We start from the raw sequence: 27,557 nt of genomic DNA, 5'->3' as shown, positions 1-27,557 counted from the left end.
TTCGGCGTCAGAACAAAGATGCAAAATACGTGAAAATGTTTGTAGTAAGAGAAGGCTGATCACTCAACATTTTTTCATCATCACAAATTGTAGATCACTTGAGTGGAAGAATGGGGGAAATGAAGACTCCAGGTGAACCTCCTGTGGTATTTAAAAGATCAGCCTAACTGCTGAGATCAGAGAAGGCTTTCTTAAACAAAACCCACCACACCATCCAGTGACCTACATAAATATACCTTTGTATTTTGTGTTTAAAGGCACAAGAGTGGAATACAGCAGAAGAAATATTATACTCTCTTGATTATACGTGCTTCTTAATTTTCAGGAATACCTTGATTTCTCCAGGTACATGGAATAGCTTCACAGAGCCCTATTACTCAAAGCTTTCCTTAAACAGTTGGACAAAGGTTAAAAAAAGAAAAAAGGCATTTTCCAAGGCACATTGTTTCATCTAGTTTAAATATTTACCATGCAAGCTGAAAGCCACATCCTTTTAGCAAGGGAAGCAGCCAACATCTTCATTAAAGCCTAAGAGACAGAACTCACATTTGCCACAGAGCTGTGGTACTTCCTTTTTAAAAGTGGATCAAATACCCCCACTGGAATTTTTTTAGTCATGGCCTGTCAACTTGCTTCGATTCCAGACTGGAATGTAGCCCTTTGTTTTGTAAATGTATTTGATTACTGCTTTTTCCTTTTGACAAGTGCTTTCATGTATTAAAGAAGTCATTGTTACTTTTTCACTGGTGACTGAGAGATGTACCAAGCTCTCCTTAGAAAACCTTGTTAACCTCTGCCCTCCATACTCTTCCCTTTTTCCTGTTCTTAATCAGGTTCCAATTTTTATTATGTACTGTAACACCTTCCAATTCTAGGAATGGTGACTATGGCCCTAACTGCTTTTATAAAGGTGTTACATTATCCTAACCACCTTTACTACCAATATCTTGACCCTTAAATACCAGGATAAAGGGCTTAGGTGCTTTTGGAAATGGAACGTCCTGATCTAAATGCAATGATGTAAACTTTTTTTTAATACAAGAATATTTCATTTGTCAAAGTAAGATCTGTAACTTAGTTTAAGTCAATTCCATGTGCAAACAGGTAAGGCCACTGAGTTCATGTTCAGTGAGGTGGTTCAACTCATTCCTCCAGGAATCAAGATTAACCTGGTAACTTTTCACCCCAATAAACAGTATCTAAAACTAGAAAATACTTACACTGTACTTACAGGTGCGGCTCAATCAAGAAAAAGCCGCTCAAGCTTCCCCCATGTTGACTACATAAGTATAACATTAATATTTTAATACAATTCAATTACTTTCCAAGGTAAGTACATGACAGGGATGTGACACTGTTTGAAAATCAGTCTCAATTTCTCTGTAACTATTTCAGTTTCACACCAAGTATCCACAAATGCCACAGTTACTCTGAATACCGTGGGTGCACACCTCCCTGGGGAAGTGGAATGGAAGAGCACCCTGGCTTCATTACTCTGGGCTTTTCCACAAACTGAGCTGTAGTGTCTGAATCCTCTGGACAACAACTCCTGGCCCAGTTCTCCTTTACAGACCCAACAGTAGCAAGCCAGGGGTTTCCGGATAAATAGAACTATTCCAAAAGGTCAGCTCTTAAGGAAGTTTTTATGCCTCTTGCTGTAAGTCTGGGGACCATCTACATTTTTAAGGTATCTCCAGAGTTCCAATCAGGAACAGTCAAAAAGCTTAGGCAGCTAAAAGTTGTAAAGTAATTAATTAGAGCAATCTTAAAATCAGGTATGATGTATTCAATCTCAACTTCCCTGACATGAACTAAATGTCTAGATGTGTATTAAAATTTTCCTTAATAGAAACACACTTTCATATTAAATTTCTGTATGGTATTGCCATTACTCTAAAGGGTGTGGGAAGAGAGATGACATGAAATCTACACCAAAGGTAGTTGAAAAGTCCATTCATAAAACTTTTATTCCACTTACATCAACTTAATACACATGTTCTGAACAGTTATGCTTGGATTGTTCATGAAAATTTCGTAAGACATTAAACAAAGCTAGCCATCATCTCAAGTTATTTCCCTGTTAACTATTTTTACAGCACATGCATGTTAGGCAAGTATCAAAAAAAAAAAAATCACAAAAGCAAAAAACCTAAAAAAGTTAAATACATGGGTTTTTGTTTTACTGCTGTGCTCGATATACAGTGTCATTATGAATATCAAGCAATTCATTTTTTACTGCATCTTTACTTGTACATTTGTTCTTAGGTTGCTTAAACCATTTAAATACAAATAAAATGTGTAGCAAAAATAATGAAAGCAACAGCAGGTAACTTTACAAATAATGGAATGTGAACCGTTTCTCTGTCCTTCTCTAGAGAAAGTTGACTGGGTTATCAAACTGTCTTAAGGAACACTTCAGCTGCAATCAAAGATGTACACTTGATTGGAATATTCCACAGATGTCACATGTTCACGTGACATGCAATATCTATGGGACATCAGTTTATTTGCAGCCATGTGTGCTCCAGCTTGGATATTCATACTAACTACACCTGTGGCTGCAACATTGATTATCCCTTTTTTCCATCATGACAGACCAATATGCAAGCAGTCATCTTTGCCTGACATAGAAAGCTGTTTTAACACTGGCCCTGTGGGAAGCCACAATGTACCAAAAGTACTATGCCAAACATGTAAAACTTGTATAAAAATTTCACAACCCTATATTGGCCACCTCAGATGAAAACAGATAAATTCCCCAAATGTTAACTGGCTCTATTCCCCTAATATTAAACAAAACCACATGGGAAATATAGAAATCCAAATAGAAGTAACATAAACCTGTCAAATCGTAAACAAAAACTATTTGTGGGACAGCATGGATGACAAATGGTCTACTGTTTAAATTTCAGAATGAGGCAGACGGAAGTTGGAAGGCTGGTTAATTCTCCCCTCCTTCTCCTGCTTCGGCTTCATCTCCTTGGGTATCCGATGTCCACAACTGTTTAGCAAAGGAAACAGAGTAACAGGTACATTATTATACACTTATTACTGATAATTAGTAAGTAATTTTTAGAAAGAAGGCCTATGTCTTAATAATAACTTCTAAGAGGTCCTACTAAGCACTGTGAAGAAAAAGCACACAGTAACATGAATCTATTTCTTGGCTATGACAAAATGGAAATTCAGCTTTAGGTGACCCAACCCTACACTGCATTTAATGAGTAAGTTTATGAACAGTCAATACCTATTAAATTGTCTGTTTCCATTCCTTTCTTCTTTGCCTCTGTTTTGTGAGTTCTTTTACTCAGAGTTCGGATTAAAACACAGGAGATGTTGAGCTTTTCTTCTGACTCAGATGTTTATTATTTCTTATCTGTGGTACAGCTGCATGGAATGTGCCTTTAAGTTGACAAGGTGGCAATGGCCCTCGAGTTCTACCTTCCAAGGCCTTTTAAAGCCCAAGCTACCCAATTATAGAATACCAACTAATTTATTTTTACTTATAATCTAATAACCAATCATTCATGTTCTGCACTGGGGTTTTTTTGAACCAATACCAGATCACCCAAACTTGTGAGGAAGAAGGAAGAAGAAAGAAGAGGAACTAACCTACACCCAAAATCCTCCATCTTGTTACATCTATATTACTATATCCCATAAACCTAAATTTTCTCAACCCAGGGTTCCAACAAATACCCGTCTCTTACCCACGAGGCTGAGTAATATACAACTAACAAGCAGGCAAGAATCAGATCTACAGAACAGATAATTGAGAATCAGGAACTAACAGCAATTTGTTTCTCCTCAAGCAAGTTTCACATGCCTTTCTGAAGGAGAGCTCCAGTAAAGGTATCTCTCCACACCCAATGCTATAGCAAACATTACCTTTTCTTCAGAACAGGCATCTGAAGGTTTTTTCTGTTTTTTAAACCCCAAAATATTTCACCAAAATCTCTATCCCTTGGCTCTGTTCAGTTAGTTGTGCTCCTCTTTAGCAACTTTCAGAACACGGAGCTGCCAACTTGGCAGGCAGGGCCAGGAGGGAAGAACATCAGGCTAAGCGTGCACTATGCACAAAATGTTATTTTCAGCTCCATAAAATCATACTAAGGAGCCACATATCAAGATTAAGTACCAGCTAAGGAAACTAAGCATCAGTTCCAGAGCAACAGCCAGGGCCAAGAAATTATTTTGTGAACCAAGTATCTCCATGCTGGCTACTTCCAAACTATTACCAGTCCAGAATGATTTGTCATCTCTCACTTTATGGAGTTAGAGAAGCATTAAATGAATAATTCACACTCCGTAGTATAAGGTGGTAAAACATAAAACTAACTAATTCTCTCCACGTAGAGTGCTATACCACTGAACTCTCACAGAATGCCTTTATTTTTAAAATCCATCATCAGGAACTTTTCATCCTTTCAGGAGCAGAAGGCAATAGTGAAACCTGCACAAGACCAGTAGCCTTGTTATTGTTCTGAACATAATGCACGGTATCTGCACTTAATCTTCCTTGCTGAAGGCATTAAGCAACAAGTTATTTTACTGGAGACAACTGCACACCAGTAGTCTGTTTCTAGACCTGCACTGTGATCTTTACTACATTATTATATTACCACATTAGTCTCAATTTCAGTGCTATTCTTGTAAGGAAGAGTTAGTAAGAACAGTTTTATCAGAATTCTATCAGAGGTTTCTATCCTAAATCATCACCCCCAGAATACAGCCACAAAGTCATTTAAGATGGAAAAGACCTTCAACATCAAGTCCAACCATTAACACTGCCAAGTCCACCATGTCCCCAAATACCACATCTACACAAATTAAATACCTCCAGGTGCAGTGACTCAATCACTTCCCTGGGCTGCCTGTTACAATGCTTGACAACTCTTTTAGTGATGAAAATTTTCCTCATGTCCAATCTAAACATACACATTCATTAAGATAAAAGGCCTGAGTGCTATGAAAGGGGCATTACCAATTTTACCAATTGAGGTACTGAGATCAGTTTAACAAATCTGCTGGTGGGAGGGGGGGAACTGCTTAAGAAGAAGGGATGCCTTTTATTTAATAAAAGGAAACAAAACAATTTCATAACAGAGCAAAGAAACAACCTAGCAATTCCAGTAAAACAGATGTTGATGGTATGTTAGACAGCCCTCTGAACACTCCTCTGCCTTCAGTCCCCACTGAGAATGAACACAGACTTCTTCAGCCATACAAGATTCAAGGCAAAACAGAACCAACAACTGAGGAAAGTGCTCCTGCACAGAACTGATCAACATTCTGAATCACTGTCTAAAGCCCACCTACCTCAGCTGTGCACCAGCCTGCACAACTTGCATAACTGGCAAAACAGACCTTTTTTACATTTATGAAATTCACTGTAGTCTTTTGTCAGTCACACACATATCAAAAGTTATTTTCTACCTCAAGAAGTTGCGGATAAACATGGAATCAATGCACTCGTACAGATCACGCTAAGCATTCACGGCAAGACACATCATTCATTCAAGAATATGGAATCTTGCATCTGTTTACAGCTTTCTCCCTTATAATGGAAAGTTCTCATCAATTATCAGGCCTACTACCCTAATTCACACACTATGGTAGCTCAGGCCAACTTTTGCTTGTGCGAAACAATTTGCTTTCCAACTGCTATGACAAGCTTTACATTATTTTTACTGGGAAGCCAGCAATTGAAGTCAGCTTCTATTCTCTGTTTCAAAACCACTCATTCAGAGGGCAGCTCTTGAGCAATCCCACTCAAGAGGACAGTACACACAGACGTTGAGAGTGATACCAACCCTGTATCTGTCTCCAATACAGAGGTTGAGAAATCACTTCAATTTGTTTTGTAAGCAACAAATGGAAAAATTACAAGTAGTTTTTGCAGCAATGTCATTCCAGTGGAAAAGGCTCCAAAAGAGAGAAATTAAATGTTAGACACAAAAGCAAGAAGTATGGCAACTCCAATTTTATGCAACTGTACAATTCTACTTGCAGTTACTTTTAAAGCAGTGCATTTATTTTGCAAAGGTCTCTGATATTAGATGCACAAAGTGTTAACAAGGGGCTACATGTGACAAGAGGTGCTTCTTATTTTTCATTTCTTGCTTGCAGCTCTTCTCCCTACAGACCAAGGAGTGAACTAAGCCATTAATCACACAATTGCATGTTTGCTTACATTTAATTTCATTTGCTTTAGATGTTTATCTTTCCCAGTTTTAAAGTTCAAAGTAGGTTAAAAAAATCCGCACGCAAGATGAAGATTTTGATTATTCTGACAACTTACACCAAAGACAGCTGTGAGATCAAGGGGAAAAAAAAAAAAAAAGAATTAAGACAGTTGTTTTACAACTGCGATGGAAATAGCCTGGCTAGCACTGATTTCCACTTCAGTTTTACCAAAATTAAAACCTGCAAACAACAGGTGCTTAAATGGGCTTGCTAGCTGCTAGCTTTGTTTCCAGTTTTCATGCAGAATCTCTTCCTCGCAGATGTATTCACACAGAATAAGCTATATGAAATTTGACATAAGGTTTAAAGAGGGAAATGCAACTATTCTCAAATGCTGTTTAACATTGTGTAGTAGGTTTGCTAGTCACAGTCCAGACTGCATCATTTAAACATGCTAGATTCCTTGAATAAAATAACCTGAAAAATGTGGTTCATTTGTCATCTGTCAGAAAATGTTAATTAGCATGCAGACAAAAAAAAAAAAAAAAAGTAGGCAGGAGAAAGATTTAGCTCAGAAGAATGACGTACTGTAGACCTGCTCCTAAGTGACAGAACAGCTCCACGGCCAGGAACAAAAAGGACAACTCAGAGTGCCAGGAAGACCAATCCTGTCGCCTATATGCAAACTTTGATGATACTCACTGTCAAGTTGTCTCTCAGTAACTGCATTATTAGCGTGCTGTCTTTGTATGACTCTTCACTTAATGTATCAAGTTCAGCAATTGCTTCATCAAAAGCCTAGTGTTATAAAAACAAACAACTCCATTAGCCATGTGACAAAAGGTTATGCAAATAATTTAAACGGAATTTCCCCCTCTTTGACTTACCGTTTTTGCAAGGGAACAGGCTTTCTCCGGGGAATTGAGAATCTCATAATAAAACACAGAGAAGTTCAGAGCCAGGCCTAATCTGATGGGATGTGTTGGTTGCATCTCCTTTTTACTGATTTCAAAAGCTTCTTGATATGCCTGTTGTGATTGCTCCACTATCCCTTAGGGAAAAAAACAAATACAAACAAAACCCACAACAAGTAAGTAATTCACACACTGTATCCAGACACACAATCAGGACTGTGTTCATGCTTGCATGAAGAAACCATGTCAGGAGTGAACACCTGTGAATGAGCACTTTACCTAACAAGTCACTATTTAATGGAGATTATATTAAATTACATTTTCAATTTACTAAAAAAGAGGGAAGTTGTTACTGACCAAATTGCAGGTTTGAGTCTTTCCTGACTGTCTCTTCTCTTCCTGTGGCTACTTTTATTTACAAATGTTTGCAGCAGTTTTGTAGCACTGAAGGTAAAACCCACCATCTACTTGACACACTACCACAATTTCAATGTCTTTAAACACTGCAATGCATTAGAGATCCACATTTTAGTCACAGGAAACACCGATGACCTTTGCCTGTCATGCTGAACCCTTCCAGTAACAGTCATCTGTGAGTCTCCATTCAAACTGCTTGGCAAAGATAGTGTGGCATACTTCAACTCAAATTAAATACATATTTTTAAAAGCTTCCAACATAGTTCTATTTCCAATGCAGATATGAAAAGCATTTTTACCTAACTTAAAAGTTCTAGAGCCTATAAACTTCCAAGGGAGAAAAATTAATAATTTGGCTCCTTTCTTTTAGAGATGAATCTCTTGTCACCCTTAATTGATTCAGTCGTACAAGTTATAAACACTTGGCAAAAAGCAGAAACTACAGTGTGTATATGAAGATTGAAGAGCTCAGCAGTTTCTTTCCTCACTGAAGGCACCTGAACTTAGAGCAGGTTCTGCCTGCACAAGTCAGACATCAGGCCCAACACAGCCCACAAGCTGCAGGGGCCAGGGAGGCTCTGGATGCTGAGCACAAAGGGGCCCTTGCTCCTCAGCTCCCCACCAGCATCTGAGAAAAAGGTGGGCAGAAAGTCATTCAATTCAGATGCAAAAGGTCTTCAATCCTACCACTTCTGGATCAAACCAGAAAGGCATCCAGCATGATGTCTGCAAGAGTGCAGTCACATGTATTCAAAAACAAAGAAAGGAATTTTAAGGCTAAGGACTCGAAAATACAGCAGTATTTAAGTAAGGAGTTTTCAGACTCCAAGAGTGGAAACAACTAAATATCAATACTCAGGATGTTTATGCAATCAGTTTGTTCACCCTTAGATACTCACAAAAATTAAAGCATCATATTGTTCTCTTCCACATGGAAGAGTGAGGACACTCAGTGCACAGTTCATCAGCACTGTCCTCTCTACATTCATCACTAATAATGGAATGCTTCAGATCAGACAGCTGCCCTAATATCTTGAAAATTACCAGATGTTAGTACATTACAGTTTAGAAGAACTAAGTTTACTGCAAGTTACATTTAGAAATTTTGAGAAATGTTTAAGTCTTCTCATAATGGAAAAGCCTTAGAAAATGGTGCTGTTTATAAAAGTCAAAACAAGAATGAAAAACAAATAACTTCAGGGAATGAAGCTGAGAGTTTTATTTTTTAGTAATTTTTCTTTAACATAATTTCAAAACAAAAAGCGTATTTTTTTCTCCTTATTTGAGAAAACAGTTACCTTTTGAGCAATGATTCGGAGCACTTAATGCATAATTTGATGTATTCTGTTAATTTTTAAATCAGCCACAGAGTATAAAAGTTTTTAACCTTGAAATCTTTAGAAAGTGCAGCTCCAAAGTTCAAGGATAAAATAAGAGTAAGGTACCTGCTTGACATTCCTGTCTGCTAGACTGCCATAAGGAAGCCTCATTTGATAAAATAAACAAAAATCCAATTCCTAGAGTTGGGAGCTTTATATTGTTGCTGTATTTACTGCAAAAGGCTGGAAGAATAGTGTCCAACTCAACAGCCATTCTTTCCTAAATAATAATTATTGACTGCTCTTCTTCAAGGTCACAGACAACATACAGGAAAAGCCTGTGACATGAAACACTGGAGGTGGGGGATAAATTGAAAAAATGGAAACCCACCAAAAGCTGCTCCACCAGGAGACTGGGTAAAATAAAAATAAACTTTAAAAGCACTTTAAACAAAGATTTTCACAGTCTAATTTTAGAGCCTGTAACTTAATCCTCAACAGAATAAGAAACTCCGGGATTCAAAATATTTTACCTCCTATGCATGTGAATAGAGATCACTAAAATTACCAAAGGAAAACATGGTAACTCTCTATGACAGATCTAAAGTACTGCTAACACATACAGTTCTGCAGTTACCAAGACTGGGTCAGTAAACATCAGAAATCAAATTGAGCCTTCTGTACTAAGCCTTAGGATCTTTGTGTAACTCTCTATTATCCAGCATGCTGGGGAAACTGGGCTTCACTGTGTTAACGTGGATATAACACATATGCCACAAAGCAGACACATCTATCCCCTCGAAATTATTCCACATCTGTTTCACCTCTATACCAAACTCAATCTGGTCTCTGAAGTCCCACCAAAATCGTTCTGTGCCATACTGGGGGGTTTATTAGCTTGAGAGCAGCACGAGCCACAGGGGCTGCAGGTGCCCAGGAGCTCTGCAAGGAGCCGAGCGGGTGCTGCCAAGGGCAGAGCGGTGCCGAGCGCCCGCTGCACAGCTCAGCGCCCACACCCCCGAGGGTGCCACCTCCGTGGGCTCAGACTGTCCGCACGCTCCCACGCATCCCAAATTCCTGCAGGCTCAGGGCAGCCCATGTGAGTCTGACATACCAGGCTGGCTCTGTGCTGAAGTGTGCTGCTCCCCAGGGCATGCTGCCAGCAGCCCTGAAGTGGCTCCAGGAAACAGCCTGGCACTGTTTGCTGCAAGCTGGATCTCAGCTAATGTATTGCTCTGAACTGAAGGTGACTCTGCATGGAGGCAGCAATGCTGTTAGGGTGTCTCCAAATACAGCAGGTAAGGAACCCAAAATGTTAAGTACCTCATATTAACTTTTCTAACTAAATTTAAGTGAAGGCAACTTACCTGCAATTGTAACAAGCTGCTTACATGAAAATGTAAGAAACTTGAGGAGATAGAAGACATTTGGACATTGAACAACCATGGTTACAGAAGAAATTTTCCTAACAGTAAGATTAATTTTATTAAACCTTTTCTCCTCCAGGAGAAACAACCCCCAGGTCGTTTCTAGTCTGTTTGCTCACTGAACCTATGCAGACTTCTTATATTCTGTAGAAATGCGGGAAAAATGGCAAGAGTAAGTCTTCAGAAAGCTACAAGACTACAAGGAAGTAAAACCCCTAACATTCAGACAGACAAGAAATGCATAAACCTGTACTTCAGTGATAAACCAGGTACATGCATGCAGAAGTTGGAGATGATTTCAACCTTTTGTGACTCAACACCTGTTTCGCGGTTCCATCGGCATGTACATGGAAATTTTTGTAACTCATCTGAAAGCCAACAATTTATGCATAATTTTCCTTCAGAAAACAGGAAGCCTATTACTAAAGAAATTTACATCCAAATCAGAAATACTCTAAAATTAGAGTTATGTCGCTGCCCCACCGAAGGCAATCTAATTGGACAATGTCCATCCACGAGCTGACATACAATACCTTTCTTGTCATCTCCAGCAGCAACCTCAGCCAAGTAACGGTAGTAGTCTCCTTTCATTTTCAAATAGAAAACTTTACTTTCTGCTTGCGAAGCATTAGGGATCAAGAACTTTTCCAACAGAGACTAAAAGGGAAACAAAGAACACAGTGTTTTGAACATACATACTTTTACAGCATGCTGAACCAACAATTCAATTATACTTCAATTTATTTCAAAGTCAAGACAGCTTCACTTTTTGCTTATTTTCTTCACATCCTACATAACACAGTCAGCTACAGAACGTGTTCTGGATTCCGATTCTAGATATAAAAGGAATGCTGCATTGTGTGCCTTGACAGGGAGAAGGAGGCTGTGTCAATTTAGCAGATGAATATGACCAAAGGATGGCATTCTACAAGCCATTATACAGAACCATGGCAAAAATAAGACAGTCCAAAGATTCTGGGCAGAGGGTATATCATGGAAGAAAGTCTCCATCCACAAAATACAATAAAAGCATTTGATACATCAGTTGCCAAATCAGAGACTCAATTATTTTACAAACACAGGCAATAAATAAGCCTCCTTAGCCCAGTTCCCATTAACTTGAATGCTCTACTGGCATCACCAGCAAGAAACCACAAGGTGAACCTGGATTCTTGTACGATCTTCCAGACAGCTAACGATCTGACATTCAGCTCTGTAGCACCTCTATCTGACTTTATGTGCTGCCCGAATAGGTGTTTCCTCTATCTTCCAAAGCAAAGGTAGCTCTCTGGAGTCACTCCACCAAATACTCCCCATGGGCTGACAGTTAAGACCAGGTTTTTCTAGATTATTCTAACTATAGCATAGTTCCCAGCTGAGGCAGTCACATAATTTAGCAAGAGTTCTATTGTGATGAAAAAAAAAAAAAATCACTATCTCCAACACATTTAGTCAAATTAAGGTACAAGCTTGTCAAACTTTGTGATGTTGAGTGCTTGAAGTCAGACTTTGTAAGAAAAGCCAGTTATTTAAAAGTCAAAAAAGGTACAGCATGCCTGAATAGTCAGAATTTAATCAGAGGCTGTTACATATACTTGGTGAAGGCTATGCAGAAAATAATTTTTTAAATGAAATTTTAGTACAAATTTTTGGCCATCTTTTTTTTTCCCTGTAGATTAGATGACTGACATTGCAGTTTTGCTTCAGTTTTTTAGCTTGTATTTCCAATGATACCACAGAAATGGACAAACTAATTTAGTTCCAACTTACAGAATGATGGCTGCTTTACAGTACTTTCCTCTCAAGGCCATCCAGAAGGTTAAATGAATGTCTCACAGGACATACTCTTGGGATAGGCATACCCTGGATACGGTACGCTGCAACTACTGCACTGTGACATGGGCACCTGTGGTACACCTGCTCTGCTTAACAGGCCAACTGTTAAGCTACAGAAAACTAATTCATAGCAAGAGCAAGAAGAGCAAATCTGGTGTTGGTTTTTGTTTTGGTTGCTTTTTTCTTTAATCAAAGCACTGCTAATTTGGTACTAATGCTAATAATGAATATTTATTGGTAGACTCAAAGTTGTGTGAAATTGCTCAAAATGGAGTGACCCATCTCTCTCATCATTTCTATCTCACCATACAGACAATAAAGACATCAGGCTGACAGAAACCAAAGTCAGACAAGGTCAGCTGTGCCTATGCTACAATGAGATAAAAACCTGTAAGTAGACTTTCTTTAGTGGCTTTAATGTAGTGGATTTATTCGTTCATCTATAATATTAGGCCTTTCCAGTACTATGGGGCTTGGTATATAACTTCATTTTATAACCACGCAGGGAGACACTGAAAAATACTGCATGTCCTTGCTTCCCATCCAAATGACAGCAGAGACAATTCTTTGGCAACAGAAGGAACTCAACACAAGCCAGTCAGAAGCAATAGTATTTTCTTTGGAGACAGTCAAACGGGCTGCCGAGCTGCCTCATGCCAAAGGCACCCATCTGAAGGCATCCCACCACACCAGGAGAAGGGTTCAGAGCCATCTCTGCCCCAGTGAGGCTGGGATGTAGCAGGAGGCTGGCAGGTTTATGGGTCACACCCCTCAGCTCTCTGTAACTACTCACATGCTCTGTCCTCACCATTAGAGAGCTTCGAGCTTTGTAGCTATGACGTTTTCTTGAGTCCCAAGAAACTCCAGTTACAACTGAAGGTTACCAGCTACTGAGAATGAGGCTCCTTATTAGTTTTTCTCTGTGAGACTTCAATTAAGCCAGGTGTGTCAGTCTGCACCTACCCTTCTGGCACCAAGCTGCCCTCCTTCTGCCTCCTCCATTAATTGGCAAGACCAAAATATTTTCAGTGATTCCAGAAACAGAAATTATTCCTCATCTGTATTGTAAGTCATCTGATTAAAACATACAGCTCTACTCACTCCCACAGCAGCGACCAAGCTCCAAGATTTAAACTTCACTTAGATCACAAACCAGGTGAAGTTGTTTGCAAACTAAATGGGTGAATTGCACCGGCAGACAGATAGTAGGAAAGACTACTCATTGTCTTCTTAAACAGACCAATACTAGCAGGACAACAGGAGCTTGAACACTGTAAATCTTGTACTGGAAAAAGTTCTACAGCCATGTCAAATTTCAAAGACTGATGAACTGAGAAAATTCCTTTGAACAGCTATTCATAGAATATCAAACTGCACTGGGCGCTTACTCATATTTGGATGAAAGAGTCTATTCTATACAAACAACACGTAGGACTGGTGTGCCACTATCTGTGGAAGAATTTTATTTATGCCAAATACTTAATAAATAGCAACAATAAAACCTGTAAGCAGATGAACATTTAAAAGCTAGCATGTGGAACGACTGAAAGGAGACCACTACCCTATTATTTGTTTAGTTTTATAAATTCGGTTTTTTCTGTTTGTATTAGTCCATTTATTTCAGGATCTATTTTCTTTTACTGGCATAAGTAGACAGAGACCACTCCTTTAAAGTTAGCTGAAGATTCAGAGTACATTCTTTTATCCTAGAAAGTGGCTGTGAAAGCACAACCTGCATGGAGGTGGTGTGGCTACAGAAAGCCAGACAGGTAAGACCAATGGAACTACTAACCTTTAAAAGGTCAATTATGGAAGATAGCAGAATCAAAAGCACAACAAATCTAACAATTTGTTATTTGCCAACACATCAGCTTATGGGGAATACTGTTTATCTTGTGGATTTTTTTTAATAGCTTTAACTGCAAAGTGTCTCTGGAGGATACAATTTTTCCCACAAGGAAGAATATCTTGATATTTAAGTCCTGTTCATAGGTTTGTCCAAAGCTTCAGCAGTACCAGCAATACATGCCCACCTTCCCTCTCCTTTACCAGTTGATAGGGCAGTGTTTATCAGTATTGAGCTGATCACCATACAGGCCACTGAAGTGGTAGCAGCTAGACCAAGACTGGATCAGTAAGTGATCTGTATTTACTGAGTTTGTGTGATCTGCACCACTGCAACGCCCTGACAACTGCAGCCCATACAGCCCATGTATATTATAGCTACATTAGATATAGTTAAGGTCTCATGCTTGTTCATGATGTTCCTGCTATCACGCAAAACTCTCATCCAGTTTTCATATATGCTAATACATGAGCAGTTAATTACAGCATCTTGATCAGCATCTGGTAGGAAGAGTTTTCCAAACAAAACTTAACGACCACTCCCTACCCTTGAAACCCCCCAAGGACACAGCAGTAATTGTCAAGAGCTTTTAATTTGACAGCAAGAGTCTAACTGCTGTGAAACAAACCATACCATTGTAGTCAACCAGGCAGATGCAGCAGCATTTTAAAGTACTTTTTGGCCCAAACCTGTAACAGCTTGTACAAGTGCTCCTAGCACTTTTTGTAAGTCTTTTCAGAAAGATTTAATGGGAATTACTTTTTTTTTTGAAAGGATGTACTAAATCTGAGTATCAACTCTTACTAATACGCTGGCTGTTCAAAGATCAGGCTTCAACACTTCACACCTGCAATTCTGGTTATGACTAAGTCAACAGCTTTCTGGTTCTCTGGACTGGCAAACAAACATGTTCAGACTTGGGAGATGTCAGCTGTGCTCACACATACCATTGATAAGATTTGGTACATTCCCTCATCCCCAGCATGTACGTACTAGAGAAAAGTCTTTGTCTCCACAGACGCACCAGAAGCTGTCTGCACACAACTTGAATTATTCTAATGGTGAACTTCAATTCTGGCTTATTTTAAGCACTAAACTGGAAAGAGATTGACTTTCTTCATTCTTTCACACATTCTACTGCCTGAACAGGATACAGTCAACAAGTGGCAACATGAAGCACAACACGTTTTAAGCCCATTTCGATGAACGGCTCTATGTACCTTTTCCTGCGGTTTTGCAAGATAAAGTCTGAAAGGTTCAGAGTTACCAGACTTACTCAGGAATATGAAAGAAGCCTAACAAGTAGTAACAAAAAAACTCCCAATAGCCAACCCTCTCCAAAAAGCCTGTCTACTTCTTACTGCAAGTGGACATGCTTCATTAGTCAAACTGTGGTGAGGACTGCAGTTGAAGACAGGAAACCAACACAAAGACTTGAAGAGTCCTTTCCTGACACTTGAAGCTTAAAACTACTCTTGTTTTAAAAGCATTTGCATCTTGCATCGGCCAGAAATCTATTCCCAAATCCACCTTAAGAGCATTAAATTAATTTTATTTTAGTGCTCAGTTTTGCCTTGTTGCTTCTAGTTCAGTGCTTATTTCCCTTTATTAAAGGCTTTGTCTCAGTACATGTTATTGCCTAGAAACTTTAGATAATTATAAAAGCACTAGAGACAATTGCAACAACAAATCGATTTTCTATTTATGTATTTCCCTCCTGACAAGCAAGAAAATAAGAGTCAGATTCTAGAAAAATGAAGTAGAAATTAGTGGATAATACATAGGGTAAAGTACTGAGAACAAGAAGCCTTATTTTTAAATACAAAAAAATTATTAAGATATCTAGTTGAGTAAAAACATTAGAACTATTGGAGAAATAAAAAGATACTATTCTTGCACAAAAGAACCAAGGTGCAGAATGGCAAAACTCCAAAAGAATACACTGATAAACTTTAGGTAATTCAAATAGTATCTGTTCTCCTCTGAGATAACCTGACTTTTTGCTTAATAAATAAACAGGCTTTTTGTTTTCATGCAGTATCAAAAGACACCTGACAATAGTTATGACATTTTTTTCTAATTTTGAGAATAAATTACACAAGAGTACTAGCTGAACTTCAACTCACTTGTCACCCATCTATGGTGTATGACATAGGGATGAAGATGACATGGAAGAACTCTTTGCTTTTTAAATTCATGAAAAAAAGGGTATTTTTTTTTAAGCTCAGCCTAAAATTTAATGACAAGAGCCTGGTATTTTCATGATGGAATCAGCATTCCACTATCTTTCTCCAAGACATTATAAGAACACAAGAGGGATCATACTGGCTGACGGGACTCCTCTGTCTACTAACCTCACTGCAACACTGCCCAAAAGAGGATGCCACTAGAAAAACACATGAACAAAGCAAGAAAGTGTCATGCTTCTCTTAGCCTCCATCAATGTCCAGGGACTTCCTGAGCCAGGTGTAGTTTCTATGAAGGTAATAACCTTTTAACAGGCTTCTTGTCCACATTCCACACATTGTTCAAACTCCCATTACATCAAAATAACCTTAATACCCACAATGCACCAGAAGAGAAGCTGTAGATACCTGCCTACCTGTACATAAGAGTGCCACTTTTGTCTTTAATTTACTTCTCAGTTTCATTAAAAAAAAGACACCTATCAACTCCCATTAGAAGCTAGCAAGTGATTTTGCATAAATGTTTTCCACACAAGGATTAGGCAAGTTATGAGCTATAAAACAACTCATGCAATTAGCTGCACTGCACAGATTGGCACACACACTACAAACGGTTTAATTAAACCATTCGTGGCCAGTCATTTTATTTACACGCATCCATCTGAATTGTTGGAGAAAAGTGATGAATATTTGCATTTTTAAGAGGAATATTTTTAGACAATCCCTTCCCAAACCCTGTTTTGACCCTGTTTAGGCTTACTATGCTGCTCCTGATTACAGTTCTGCCCAGAGTTTGGGCTCTGCAACTGCTGCCTCATGGGTGACCTCCAACCCTCTTGTGGGAAAACCAAAAGGACTGTTGTCAGCCTTCTACTCCAATCAAAAGTGAAGCTACAGTTTAAAGTTAGCTACAGAACACTCTCTACTCATTTGCCCACCAGAACAGGAATACAAGAAAAGCTGTCATTATTAGTGGCTGCTGAGGCACTGGAGATCTCTGCTAAAGCATCAGCTGAAGAAGGAAACCAGCCTGCTGCTTGTCCTCAGTACCAGTTATTCTTTCTTCCCATCAAATTGGCTGCCCACAGAAAGAGCAGCAGAAGTTTGAGAAAGGTGACAAGGATGGCTGGAAGAGATGAGGTGAGAAGCATGACCCTCAGGAGGGGAGGAATTCAGAATTTAGGACAAAGAACCTTCAAGGGGGGGGGAAGAATTTGACTGCAGAGTAATTTGCAGCATTTATGCAACAGTGGCAGATGTGAAGCGCATAGGGACACGTGTAATTGCTAAGAGCAGGAGAAAGGTACACTTGATTAGCAGTTTTGCTGTAGTCAGTCTGGTGAAGATCTATAAAAGAAAATAGAGGAAATGAAGTCTGAGTAGTAAGAGGGTAACTGAAAAAAAGATCTTAAAGGACTAATGGACAGAAGAGACTCCCATATGACAGAAAAAATGGCAAGAAATCTTAGTTTATACATAAAAATACTACTAAACCAGTCTAAATGTGTTTCCTTAGAAAAGAGAACAAAAGCAGCCTCACGTATGGGCAGGCAAAGGAAACATGGAAGAAGTAGGACACCCTGAAAAATCATCTTCATGATGAGACATATGCTGAGGGATAGACACCAGTCAGTAAGAAGTAGGTGTATGCACAAAAATGCATACAGGCTACTTGGCATGGACACACCACTGGTCAGCAAAAAAAGAAAAGGACAGCACCTGAGGCAACGAGGAACAGCATCTCAGTTCACACTTTTACAGCCATACATGTAGCTCCCTTTGCAGAGCTGCCTTCCTCAAATTAAGACTACCATATCCTTTACTAGCTAGTTTCTTCTACAATTTTGCTTTCCAATTAGTATTTATGGCAAGGGAGGCAAGTGTGCCTTGTATCAGGATATGCTCTTTTGAGAGAATTCAAAAGACTGCTCATGTGTTTTATGCCAATCATTACTGTTTTTTACCAAAGCATGCATAACAGACATGATGGTAAAGGAACCAAATTCTGAAGCACAGGCAAAAACACCTCTCCAGTTTAGTGACCCACTCTGAGGAAACTCATATGAAAGGCAGCAGCTATAAAGACACTTAACAGAAAAACATTAGGATTGAAGTCTTGAATTTTTTTGAGGCATAGCTATAGATACTAATAAACAGTTTCCACTGACGATCAAAGTCAATATGCAATTTTTACCTGGGCCCTTTTTTTTTCATCATCACCTCATTAAACTGCTTCTTGAAAACTGGGGACTTGCATCAAAATTAAATGGTACCAGATACATCGATCATTACTCTTTTCAGAAAGAGTTTTCTTTTCATCCTCTGAGAAATTTGAGATAATAAAAAACTGAAACCAACTGAGTTGGGTGAGAATTTCTGCTCAGACGGTAGGTCTCAACTACAGCTATTGTAGCTGTACTCCAAACCAGAACACCTCTTAAGCTGTCTTAAGACTCTACAGTTTCGGTGTCTAAACAAATACAATAAAACTCCCCATAAATATGATGTATTTTATCCTTGATCAGAAATAGAAGCAGGAGCCATTTATCTTTAGCAACTTGCACTCTGAGCAGATTTGAAACTTCCTGAAGCAGAATGTGGATCGACTAGGGGTTCACTATAGCACAGTGTTAATAAAAACATTTTATTAGGAAAAATGCCATTTTAGCAATGTAAACCTATTCTGCACTAGGAGACAATGACCCGTTAAAAGATCAGATTACCTTTGTTAAATCCTTTGTAAAACAACCACAAAGGGTAACACCCAGAAAAAAATGCACCACCAACAAAAACCAACTGACAACTTTTCTCTGCCTCATTGAATCAAAGAATCAAGTAGGCTGGAAAAGACCTCTGAGATCATTAAGTCCAACATATTTTATCTGATAAAAAAATTTAAGAATTTACTGTTGGTCTCAGCAGAAAATGACTTATTATTACTTCTCCTTTGAAGAGGCATTGCCAATCTTCTGTCAGATTTCAAGAAAAATAATCCACTGCACAAGATTGACATTCAGTAAAAAAAAAGTTTAAGAAATAATCACAAACTTAATTCTCTTCCATCAACTTTAATACCACAAGCTTTCTCAAACTATTTCAAAATGGTAGTCAACTACTGCCTGAATGGACAACCAGCTTCAGAGGCAGGAGCTGGTGTCTGCCCACAGCAAAGAGTAAGTGAAGCATTTGAGAACCTGTTTCAGAAATGCACTTCTGTCATGTGCACGGCAATGAGACAGAAGTTTCTAGATAAAACCAGAGATAGTGCAGTATTTGATCATACAGATGTGCAGAGATAATACACTAACACTGTTCACACTCTAAATTTTATGTTTCTACCACTTACAGCTTCCACAGGCACAAGGAGAAGCTGATATATTAACAATGCAGTGTTTCTGCTCTTAAGACTTCTAAGCAACCAACCAGTGAAACAAATACACCTAGCAGCTTCACAAAATTTCAAGTACATGCAATGAAGTTCTTTCTTCAGCAGCACAAAGATGAAGAGTTATCTGTCACAGGTGACTAAACTGATCAACTTACTTTATTTTGCTGTTTAGAACTGCAGGTCAGCAGCAGGTACATAACAAGGTTGCTGTCAAATAAAGCAAGTTGTCACTTGGATACTTTTGAACAGTATAAGCACTCTGTACCTTTCTACTGTAAATCAAAGCCAATTATTAAACATTACTGCCAAATGAAATTAGTACAGTGGGCTAGTGGTTATAATAAAGGTTTCTTCTACTTCCAATAAATGCAAGAGGATGTAGATACATGTACATACGTGTATACACATGTGCATGCACAGTTAATATAAGAAGTACATGCATTTATGCAGAGCACCTTAGCTGATTTTATGATTAATGGGAGCATTAAACATACATGTCAACATTATGGATGCCCTTCTTGCTACAATTAGAATAAATTAAAAACAACACAAGTAATCTCATATTTAAACTGATCCATGAAGGATGTTTTAATTATCAAAGATTCAACAGTTCTACAACAGTCTAATTGCTTAAAAAAGTAAAGGAAATTACTCCAGCTTAGGTACTGCTTTCACTACAGGAAAGCAAAAAAAAAAACCCTAACAAAAACCAAACCAACAATCCAAACCAAAATAAAAAACCAACAGCCAAAAAAACCCCCCAAACCCGAAAGGGTGCAGCTACAATCAGGCAAGTAAGTGAAATAATGAGGTTGATACAAATTGCCTCTGCTTCCTACCTTCAGTATATGTGAGCAATTGTACCAACCAAACCCTTACTGAAAAAGCCAGACTTGGAGAGTTAATCAAAAGCTTAAATTATAACCACCCTTAGCAAGCCCTGGCTACATTTTCCTCTGCAATATATAAAAGTTCATTCAGAGAAGCATTTGCGAACCAGAGTACTCACATAGTATTTTCACATATGCCACTAACACACGTTATCAATTGACATCTTTTAATGCAAATTCTAACAACTTGAGATGACATCTTGAGTTCTACATCCAGGTTTGAGCTCCGCAGCACAAGGAAGACACAGATACACTGAAGGGGCTATGGGGCTGAGCACATGAGGTACAAGGCAAGGCTGAGAGAGATGGCTTTCTTCAGGCTGGAGAAGACCAGCAGATCTTACTGCTGCATATAGCTGCCTAGAGAAGATGGAGCCAAGACTCTTTCGTGAGGTCTACAATGACATGACAAGAGGCAGCAGACAAGCTGGAACATGAGAAGCTCTGATTACATGCAAGTATTCTTTAACAATAAAAGTGAACAAGTATTAAGACAGGCTGCCCAGAGAAGCTGTGGAATCTCCACGCTTAAAGATAATAAAAATTTGACTGACAAGGCCTTGAGCAAAGTGATCAAACCAGATCTGTCCTCCCTTCCAACCTCAATTATTTTGGGCACCTAACTCCTGGATTTCAACACATTAACCATCCCCTTCTGTAACAGACATTTTTGCAAATATAAGGTTCAATAAATGCCTCCCCTTTTTTTCTGAAAAAAATGACACATCTCAAAGACAAAGTGCAGTTAAAAAAAAAAAAAAAAACCATTAAGCAAGCCTGAAGGGGTCACAGAACTTAAGGTAGTGATTTTCAGTCGGAAGACTGAATTTTCTGTATCAGATATCATCATAGCAAGGTTGTATGGTATTGTCAGACTACAGGTTAGCTGTGCTCTTTATCCATCAGGAGGACACACTGAGCATACAGTGGCTGAGTTTTAAGAAGACAATTCACACATGTGCAAGTCAAAAAGCATATGGCTTCTTGTAGGAAAGAAGACTAAATTTCCTAACCCTGTCATTAAGAATTATTAGACAGGTTTTATAGAAGTTAACATAGTAACCTATTAGATGTTTGCAGGCAATGAGAAAATAGTTCCACAGTAATTTGAGAACGATGGCAATAGGCATTAATTCTGTGGTATGTTCTTTAAAAAGCCATTTAGATGCATTCGGAATGGAACTACACTCCCTTACCCCAGTGAACTGCAGCCCCATGACAGGTTACTAAACATTCTACTCCCCCTCTCAACAATATACATAAAAATGAAATGCAAACCTAAATTCACTAATCTGAGAGGTAACTGAACCTTCTGTTCTCGCAACTACCACTTCTAAAAAGTGAAGCATCCATAAGAAGTGCAAGGAAATCTCAAGTATGAGCACACAAGGAGTACCATCTTCTGCTTCTGAGCGTGAAATTAGGAAGAAATAATGTAGTGAAGAAAGCAAACAATTCATCTTATTGGAAGGTCCTGAACAACACCATTAACCTGCTGCTTTTCTGGCAAGAAAGGAGTGAGGAAAAAGTGATGAGTAGCACCTATGTGCAACAGTAACTCCAGAAGGCTGAAGGGGAGCCAAGGTTTGCGGAAGTTCTCCAGACCTTAACAACTACAAAGGCAAAGAAACAGTGAAAGGGTGCTTGGGCGCTGCCAGAGAAGAGTTTTACTTAGGGTATTTCTGTGGTGGAACTTGGAGGGGGAAGCAACATCACCCAGAAGACTGGGCATCGGGCAAGAACATGGGAACTGCCCCATACTGTGCACTTGGGGGGCATGCAGGGACTGCCGCAGTATGTGCCAGCCTAGGGAAGAGAGTGCAACTGTCTGGAATTACATTCATACTAATGTGAAGACAGCCAGTCATGTTTTCAGTTACTAGTTTACATTTAGCTCATGTCAGAGTCTACCTGAAAGCTACCAGAGCTCCTGAGAACTTTTAACATACAAGCAGTGCAGGGAGTTAGCTATTCAAAGACCTCTCCATTCTTCTGTGTTTCAGAACCCTTGTTAGCTAAAAAATTCAGCTTACTGCAGATTTAATTTGAACCACTTCAGTTACAGCTCATTTGTCTACTAAAGGCAAAAAGCAGTTTAAAGAAAATCCACACCTGTTACATTAATAACAATTTTTATTGTGGAAATGACAAAAGATTGTAACAGATCATTATACTGGTACTTTAGACAGACCCTCCTTTCTACTATAAAAACTGAAACAGGACGTGAAGCACACAGTTAGCTAACATGAGGAAAAGTACTTAACTAAAAGCTTAATTTCCTGTATCAATTGGAAATTTTCTATAATACTCAAGCACTTTTCAGATGCTCAAGTATAGCAATGTACTTCCTTACACACAGTGTCACACAGACTGTATTACTATTGAAGAATTTGGAAATACAGTCTTCATTGCCACAGTGCAAGGAGCTTGTACTACACTCAATGTGTCACAATTACTTGATGTTTACCAGCACTACCAGACCAACTCCAAACTAGAGCTGGTTACATTACACTTTAATATACTTAAATGCATATATGACAGAACTGGTGCTGGAACAAGATATTTTAGGTGTCTCTTCTTTGTACAGAAGCACTCTGAGGCTGCAGCAAACAAGAGGATGAGTTCAACTCTTCGTAGAGTTGCAGAGGTACTCCATGGCAGGTTCAAGAAAAAAGGATTCAGGAAGTAGCAAGGATGCAGATACTGTCTTTCCCCATCGCAAGGTCAGTGTAAAGGAGAGAAAGAAACATTTGGACCTGACCACATAACTATCAAAAATTTTATCATTGGGCCCAATAGGGATGAAGCAAGAAAGAACTTCATCATTAATTGCTCCTATTCTCTCTGAAAATTAGTAGAAGAGATAGAAACAAAGTCCAGGAAGAACTTAGTATACTCGGTATCTACAGGATTAGAGGAGCTATTTCTTCCAGAACACTAGATTTCATTCCAACAGATGAGGGAAGAGAGCGGGAAGCTGCAGAGGAGCCAGCTTTGGCCACACTCTTCTGTAGTCACAAACACGTTCTCTAAATTGCTTTCCTCCCTTCAACACTGAAGTTAGGACAGCAGGCATACTCAGCTGTGATGTAACACCCCTGGGCATTAAATATTACTTAAGACACTAGCAGACAACTGAAGACACAACAACAGCTCAAACAGAGCCACAGACTCAATAAAAGATACAAAAGTTGCTGAGCTGCTTTTGTACTCTTAACTGATAAGGCTCATAACTAAAAGCTTTCAAAGTTTAACACTTTAGGTCTTATTAATCAGTGGCATACCTCACACCAATTAAGGTTTGGTAAGCCTCGCTTTTTCACATCCGCAAACAGTTATAGACTAGATTATGTTGCATAAAAATTACAGAGATCTTCTGAAAAGAACCCCAAAAACTAAACCCAAACCCTAGTTCTATATTTGCATGTAGCACTGTGCAGACTTCTGTTCATAATAAACAACTACATGTTACCACAGTTCTTTTTTTTTCTGTTAAAGAGAAGTGGATGTCAGATAAAGCAATACAGTCAGCCACGTTTCTGGGTGAGTAAGAACATACATGAATAGGATCCTTCAAGAAAGAAAACAAGAGTATGTTTTTAAATATAAATCTAATTCTTCAGTGGAATTGGCAACATCAAAGGTAGCACATGTCATTTGAAAGTATTTTTAAATCCTATCCTTTGAATACAAAAGTTTTCATTTTTTTCTTTTTAAGTCAAAAAAGTAGGTTTTTTACTGCTAATCACTGCCTAAGGCATTGTTTCTTCTGGACAGTAATTTTTCCTTAACATATTAAGAAAAACTGGACTGGCAGTGTTAAAAATTAGTCATTAGCTTCTTAAAAATAGTAACACGTCAGAGAACAATAACTTCTTTGAATAATGTATGTCTCATTAACACAAAGAAATTCAAGTCCATTTTGAGATTCAGAAGATTTAACAAGACTCTCCACCCATATTCCTCCCCTCCCAGGCACTCTAGTTGCTGCAGCAAACTCAAAAGCTGGGTTTTGTTTTAATTTTTGTATTTAGCATGCACAATAAAAGCTAGCTTTACCTTAGCCTGTTTCCATCATCAGGCAAAAAATTAATTGCAAACACTAAATTCTTCTAAGGTTTCTAAATCCAGATTTAATTAAAATAATTTCTTAAATCAAAACGCAGCTTACAAAAGAATTTCAGATCACTCTCAACTGAAAGCGTCCACCCCCAGCCTGACTTTCCCATTAATAAAACAAAGAAAGAAATAACAACCAATTAGAATGCCAGATTTGGATCCTCATTTCCTTGGCTTGAATAGCTGAGCCACCACTTTACAACACAAGTAGCAGTACATCAGTTCTTTCCTATGATAAGTTCTGCATTTCCATTTTCATAGTGGAAGTTAAAGAGCTATCCTTACACAAGACAACAAAACATACAAAATTGTGTGTGTTACAATAACCATAGCGGCCAGCCTGAACTGGAAGCCAAGACTCAGTTATTCATGCTGACTCTTAAAAACCCTTGGAAAACCAGTCTTCTAGAAGCTATCATCACCCATATCATTTAGTTATCTCACACATCAAGCAAAATTTACGCTACTCATTGAGCTTAAATTTTCATTTGGTATCAGATCTTCAGGCACAAATGTAGCTATTTAACACCTCCCTCATGTCGCATGTCATTCTGTCACCTGCAGTTGATCCCTGGTCACATATGGGATGACGCACCAGCAGGGTCCACAGTGCAGTGGACAACTCTATTGCTGACATTAACCTCTACCTCTCAAGTGGTCGCAGGACTGAACAGCTGCTCCTCGTGTGCTCATTGAAGCACCACAGGCATGTGCAGTTGAAAAAACCTGACAATCTGGAATAAGCATTTGGAAGAGGCTTGGATTTCATAAACCAGACTCCCAGGGAAAATACAGCGTTGCCTGCTGTGTACATGCACATTTTAATGTAACTACAAGTCTCAGAAAATGCCTAACTTGAACACCCTTTTAGTTTGCTACTAAAAATTTTAAGTTTAAGCGGGTATCACAGCATTTCTACTGCCTCTTCCCGCAGGCAATTTTCTGCACAGCTGAGTCATAACTAACATTACATCATCTTACCCAGGGAGGGGCACAATTTCCGTAGAGTAAGAACTACCTCTTACAATTACAGCAGCATATTAAAGTTGCAAAGAGATCTAGGATACAAATATTGCATTAAGAGGGAAGGGCACTGGGGGAGGAGAAACCCTCAAACTAAACCTGTATACAGTTCAGTCTCAGGGAAATACGTTGACCCTTCATAACTATTACTTTATGTACAATAATGTTTCTACATGTCTCCAAATTTATTAGCATTCGTAACTATAATCTGTATATAAATAATCAGCACATTACAGGGAAAGAAAAATTCAGACATTTTTTAAACCTTATCATCAGAAATAGCAAAGGCGGCCACAGCTTTACTGACAGACTAGAAATAGTCCCAGAGGGCCCAGTACCATTTACTCTGCAACTGTAAGTAAAAATGGATCAACAGTTTCATTATTTCTCACCAGCACATCATTGCAGATGTCTCTTAGCTCAGTCTCAATTTTCTCTCTGTATTCTCGAGCCATCTGCTGTTTTTTCTCAGCTCCTTCCGTCTTTTGTTCAATACTTGAGACGACTCTCCAAGATGACCTACGGGCTCCTACAACATTTTTATAGGCAACAGAGAGAAGATTTCTCTCTTCGTTGGACAACTCAGCTCCTTGCTCAGTCACAGATTTCATGCAACTTGCCATGTCATCATATCTTTCAGCCTGCTCAGCCAGTTTGGCCTTCTGCACCAGCTCATTTTTATCCATGTTGATATTTCTAAAGAGGAAAAATAGTGAGGCATTATTCAGACATTGGTCAAGGACAAAGGTGTTTTAACTTCATAAGCAGAGCAACCTGTATTCTCTAAGTAGTTTGGAACTGTAAGAGGTACAACTGAAATCCAGAACAAAGGCATACTAACAGCACTTGATGCTCAAACACGTGGACACATGGAGTAAAGAGTTAAAGCCACTGCTTCCTCCTGAAAAACTGTTAACTTTTAAAAGTATGTTATTTCAATAAACACAAAAAAAGCATCCAAAGGTGAACTGAAACAAAATAATTTCTATCTTATGCACAAAAATGATCCCAATTCTTTGCCACCACTCTTTCATAAGACTACATTATCAGTGTAAAAAAACTAACAAAGAAAATACCCAGTAGTAAGCTTTCAAAAGAGACAACCAAATAAAGGCTGGACAAACAATACCAAGCAGCATTCTGAGCCTTAACAGAATCATACAGTTACATGCAGAAGTACTTCACATACAGATCTGCAGATGAAAACCCACAATGGATGTTAAAAAGTCAGAATGCAACAAATATCTAAATCACAAGTTGTACACCTTCCCACAGTGCTAACTCCCTTTCCCACAATGGAAATCCCCATTATGGGATGTTGTGTGTCAGGTATTGCTGCTCTGCCCGACAGGCTGTGCTTTGAGAGACAAAAGAAAATTTTACTACTTAAAAACATTACTTCAACATCAGTATTTCAGATAGCACAACCTGGCTGAGATGCTTCATAATCTGTCTTATCAGCACTTAAAGAACATAAAAAATCAAGCTCTGCTGAGCAGAGGTATTGAGAAATTTATTTTCGTACAGGAGGAAAAAATACTTGCCCCTCACCCCCCATCCTTCCGTGTATCCTAACGTGATCATTTGGAGGAACTAGGATACATTATCCTTTAAAGTTTGACAAGATTATTAAAGCATGAACCAATTTTAGTCATGAATGCTTTATATATTTATGTATGTTCCACACATGCCCACCAAGCACCTTAATTTTTAACCACTCTGACTTTTGTCCTTTCATGTGATGTTAGGAGAAACAATGGCAGGGCTATGTTCCGTCTTTGGGAATAAATTAAGCACATTCTAACATTCCAGGTGACTACAACTTTTAATAGCTCCGGTCCCCAACAGAGGGGCACAAACCCGGCGTTTGTTTGCAGACGCGCGTTTAAGAACTTGCCCGCACCGCGCGCGGCGGGGTTAAGGAGCCATTTTAAAGCAAGCGTTCGGCGGTGGTTATTTACCACTCGGCATGACCGGGGAAACGTGGTCAGAACGCCGGCCCCGCC

At 38.8% G+C, this 27,557-nt stretch overlaps 1 protein-coding gene across 1 annotated transcript; it reads right to left on the bottom strand.

Annotated features, from left to right (window-relative positions):
• Positions 1-1,938: 1,938 nt before the first annotated feature.
• YWHAZ (tyrosine 3-monooxygenase/tryptophan 5-monooxygenase activation protein zeta) lies at positions 1,939-26,454 on the bottom strand. Its single transcript, XM_008630681.2, has 5 exons — positions 25,944-26,454; positions 10,797-10,920; positions 7,074-7,237; positions 6,889-6,984; positions 1,939-3,001 (listed from the first exon to the last, which is right to left on the bottom strand). The coding sequence occupies exons 1-5, from the start codon at positions 26,235-26,237 to the stop codon at positions 2,942-2,944; spliced, it is 738 nt and encodes a 245-aa protein (XP_008628903.1). The 5' UTR covers positions 26,238-26,454; the 3' UTR covers positions 1,939-2,941.
• Between the last annotated feature and the right edge of the window lie 1,103 nt (positions 26,455-27,557).

This window comes from Corvus brachyrhynchos, unplaced genomic scaffold (genome assembly GCF_000691975.1).
Source record: "Corvus brachyrhynchos isolate BGI_N302 unplaced genomic scaffold, ASM69197v1 scaffold302, whole genome shotgun sequence".
Lineage (NCBI taxonomy): Eukaryota > Metazoa > Chordata > Aves > Passeriformes > Corvidae > Corvus > Corvus brachyrhynchos.
This window is presented reverse-complemented; position numbering and strand designations above follow the sequence as displayed.